Source organism: Lampetra fluviatilis, chromosome 58 (genome assembly GCF_964198595.1).
Source record: "Lampetra fluviatilis chromosome 58, kcLamFluv1.1, whole genome shotgun sequence".
NCBI lineage: Eukaryota > Metazoa > Chordata > Hyperoartia > Petromyzontiformes > Petromyzontidae > Lampetra > Lampetra fluviatilis.
The window spans coordinates 6133864-6136984 of NC_136332.1; the positions used below are offsets into that span (position 1 = coordinate 6133864).

The 3121-nt window shown below is 56.3% G+C and overlaps 1 protein-coding gene across 1 annotated transcript; it reads left to right on the forward strand.

Annotated features, from left to right (window-relative positions):
- The first annotated feature begins 822 nt into the window (after nt 1-822).
- Nucleotides 823-2699, forward strand: LOC144950557 (stannin-like). The gene has a single exon (XM_078880693.1). The coding sequence runs from the start codon at nt 1070-1072 to the stop codon at nt 1373-1375; it is 306 nt and encodes a 101-aa protein (XP_078736819.1). The 5' UTR covers nt 823-1069; the 3' UTR covers nt 1376-2699.
- Nucleotides 2700-3121: the final 422 nt, after the last annotated feature.

Sequence of the window (3121 nt, forward strand, 5' to 3'; positions counted from 1 at the left end):
AACAACCGCCATTCGCCACTAAGTGGCGGTGACGTCACCACGACGCTTGTGCCAGGCCATGTGCACCTTGAGGCCACGTGAAGTGTCGAACGCCCGCTGGCAGGAGGTCACGGGGCAGACCCAGGTGCCACGGGTCGACTGACCGAGATGACTGAGATGACTGGCCGATGCACCACCTGTGCCGCCTACTGTACAAACTTGCTGTGCTTTAGCCACCCGGCGCTCCGCTCGTTGTTGTGAGCGTCGCTCCTCCGCCCTCCGTTGTTGTTGGAGGGCGACTGCCTCCAACTGCCCAGTAGCGTCCTTCACGAGCCTCCTCCACAGAGGCCGATCTTGACACCGCTGGTACCAGTCATCGGCAAGTCCACTCAGCTCCACGTCCTCCTGTACCACATCACTCCATCTCTTCTCTAGCCCGTGCCGCGCCCGTTTAGCCCCCTCGATCCGGCAGACACACAGACAGACAAAGATAAAGAGCCCCCATATAGCCTCAACAGACTGTAGGGGCAAGTGCTGTTAGCGAGCACCTATAAAGGCCGGCACGGCACGCGAGGGGGTGGGTGGCCAACACCACGCCCGGCCGCCTTTGTCTCCCTAGCGGCGATGTTTACACATCGCACCAGATACTCATTTGAGGCTGAGTCGACCTAGGGGAGGCCCAGGATCGGTTCAAATAATTGTCACAGGTGTTTGCCGTGAGCGGGAATCGAACCCGGGTCGCCAGGTTCGTAGTGCAGCACGCTAACCACTACACTACCGCTCCCCCCCCAGACAGACAGACACACACACACACACGGACACAGACACACACGGACACAGACTCACAGACACACACACACAGACACACACACACACAGACTCACACACACACAGACACACACACGACAGACTCACACACGACACACACACAGACACACACGGACACAGACTCACAGACACACACAGACACTCACACACAGACACACAGACTCACAGACACACACACACACAGACACTCACAAACACACACAGACACACACACGGACACTCACAGACACACACGACACAGAGACACGCGAACGCGGTCGCCATGTCGACGCTGGACCTCACCGCGACCACCGGCGTGGTCACGGTGCTCGTGATCCTCGTCGCCGTGGCTGCGCTGGGCGCCCTCGTCTGCGGCTGCTGGTGCTACCTGCGCCTACAGAGATCTCCGTGTCCCCCCGAGGATCAAGAGAGCATGGTGACCGAGTCCGACTACGGCCCCACGGACGCCACCAAGGGCGTGGGCGGTCACGAGCCATTCATCCAGGCGCAGCAGGTCCCGGGAGAAAAGGAGTTCTGCGTGGAGCGGCAGGGAATCCTCGTGTCGAAGGACACGGGCGAGGGAGGCTGAACCGGTCGAGACGTGATGGCGAGAGGCGTAGGATGGCCACGCGCCGTGAGATGGTGTTCGTTTGTCGTGGGTCTGGAACACATCCCCTGAGTCTGAGCCACTTCCGCGTTATTGACGACCGTGTCCTGGATTTTTCTTTTTCATTTGTGCACCACCTCCAACGCAGCGTCAATGCGCATGTTTACGTATTCTATTGTAACTTGTTGAAAAAGAAAACGGTAACCGATTGCCACTTCCAAAAAGTCAGGAAAACGGTAACCGTTCCGAGTAAAATTTCAGAGGGGTAAAAAAACCCCGATTGTAAATCAAAATGCTGGATGTGGCTTTGGTAGGCTTTGATCCAGCAGTGGATTGAGTCTGGGCTGATGTCAATGCTGTTGGAGGTAGCTGGGTAGGCCTTCATCCAGCAGTGGATTGAGTCTGGGCTGATGGCAATGCTGTTGGAGGTAGCTGGGTAGGCCTTCATCCAGCAGTGGATTGAGTCTGGGCTGAATTCACGGTGCTTCTTGCTTCAGTGACACCACCGCCCCCAACCCCAGCCAGCCCGGCGAGTCGAGGCACCTTCCTCGCATTGTCACGTCTTACCTCAAACGTTGCAACGCCCCAGCTGTGGGTGGGGAGGGAGGAGCTCAGAAAGAACCAGGAGGGCTTCGTTTCTGGCATTCTGCCACGAGACATTCAAACAAGTTTAGCGGTGGGAGCCACGGACAACGCAAAAGCGATCTCGATCGACAGCGATGATGCAGCAATGATGCAAAGCGCATGGAGAACGAGCGCGCGCGCGTGTGTGTTCGCTAACAGCACTTGCCCCAAAAGTATGTGAAGGCTATGTGGAGGACCTTTGTCTTTGTGTGCGCTCGCTAACAGCACTTGCCCCAAAAAGTATGTGAAGGCTATGTGGAGGATCTTTATCTTTGTGTGCGCTCGCTAACAGCACTTGCTCCAAACAGTCTGTGAAGGCTATACGGGGGATCTTTGTCCGTGTGCGCGCTCGCTAACCGCACTTGCCCCAAAAAGTCTGTGAAGGCTATACGGGGGATCTTTGTCTGTGTGCGCGCTCGTTAAACCGCACTTGCCCCAAACAGTCTGTGAAGGCTATACGGGGGATCTTTGTCCATGTGTGTGCGTTTGCAGCAGTGGTGTAGTGGTCAGCGCACTGCTCCATGAACCCCACAACCCAAGTTGCATTCCAACTCGCGGCCCAATAACAGTGGCGAATATTTGATATTTGCCCGGGGCATCAAGGTCGGCCTCGAACCCACGACCTCCTGCATACCAGGCGAGGTAGTTAACATCTCCTAGCCACCGTGATGATGATGAGAGACACGCAAACTGCAAATATAGAGCAGGTATCAGGGTCGGGATCGAACCCACGACCTCTTGTACACCAGGCGAGGTAGTTAACATCTCCTAGCCACCGTGATGATGATGAGAGACACACGCAAACTGCAAATATAGAGCAGGTATCAGGGTCGGGATCGAACCCACGACCTCTTGTACACCAGGCGAGGTAGTTAACATCTCCTAGCCACCGTGATGATGATGAGAGAGAGACACGCAAACTGCAAATATACAGCAGGCGTCAGGGTCGGGATTGACCCCCACGACCTCCTGCATACCAGGCGAGGTAGTTAACATCTCATAGCCGCCAAGATGTTAGCTGCTCCAGCCGTTCCCGTCGTTGGGGTCTGCAATGAAGACGTGTCGCTTCATCCCAGCCCGCGGTTCTAAGGCGCGAAGCTTTCG

Coding starts and splice junctions, on each gene's coding strand:
- LOC144950557 (XM_078880693.1), top strand. CDS start 1,070: ATGTCGACGCTGGACCTCACCGCGACCACCGGCGTGGTCACGGTGCTC.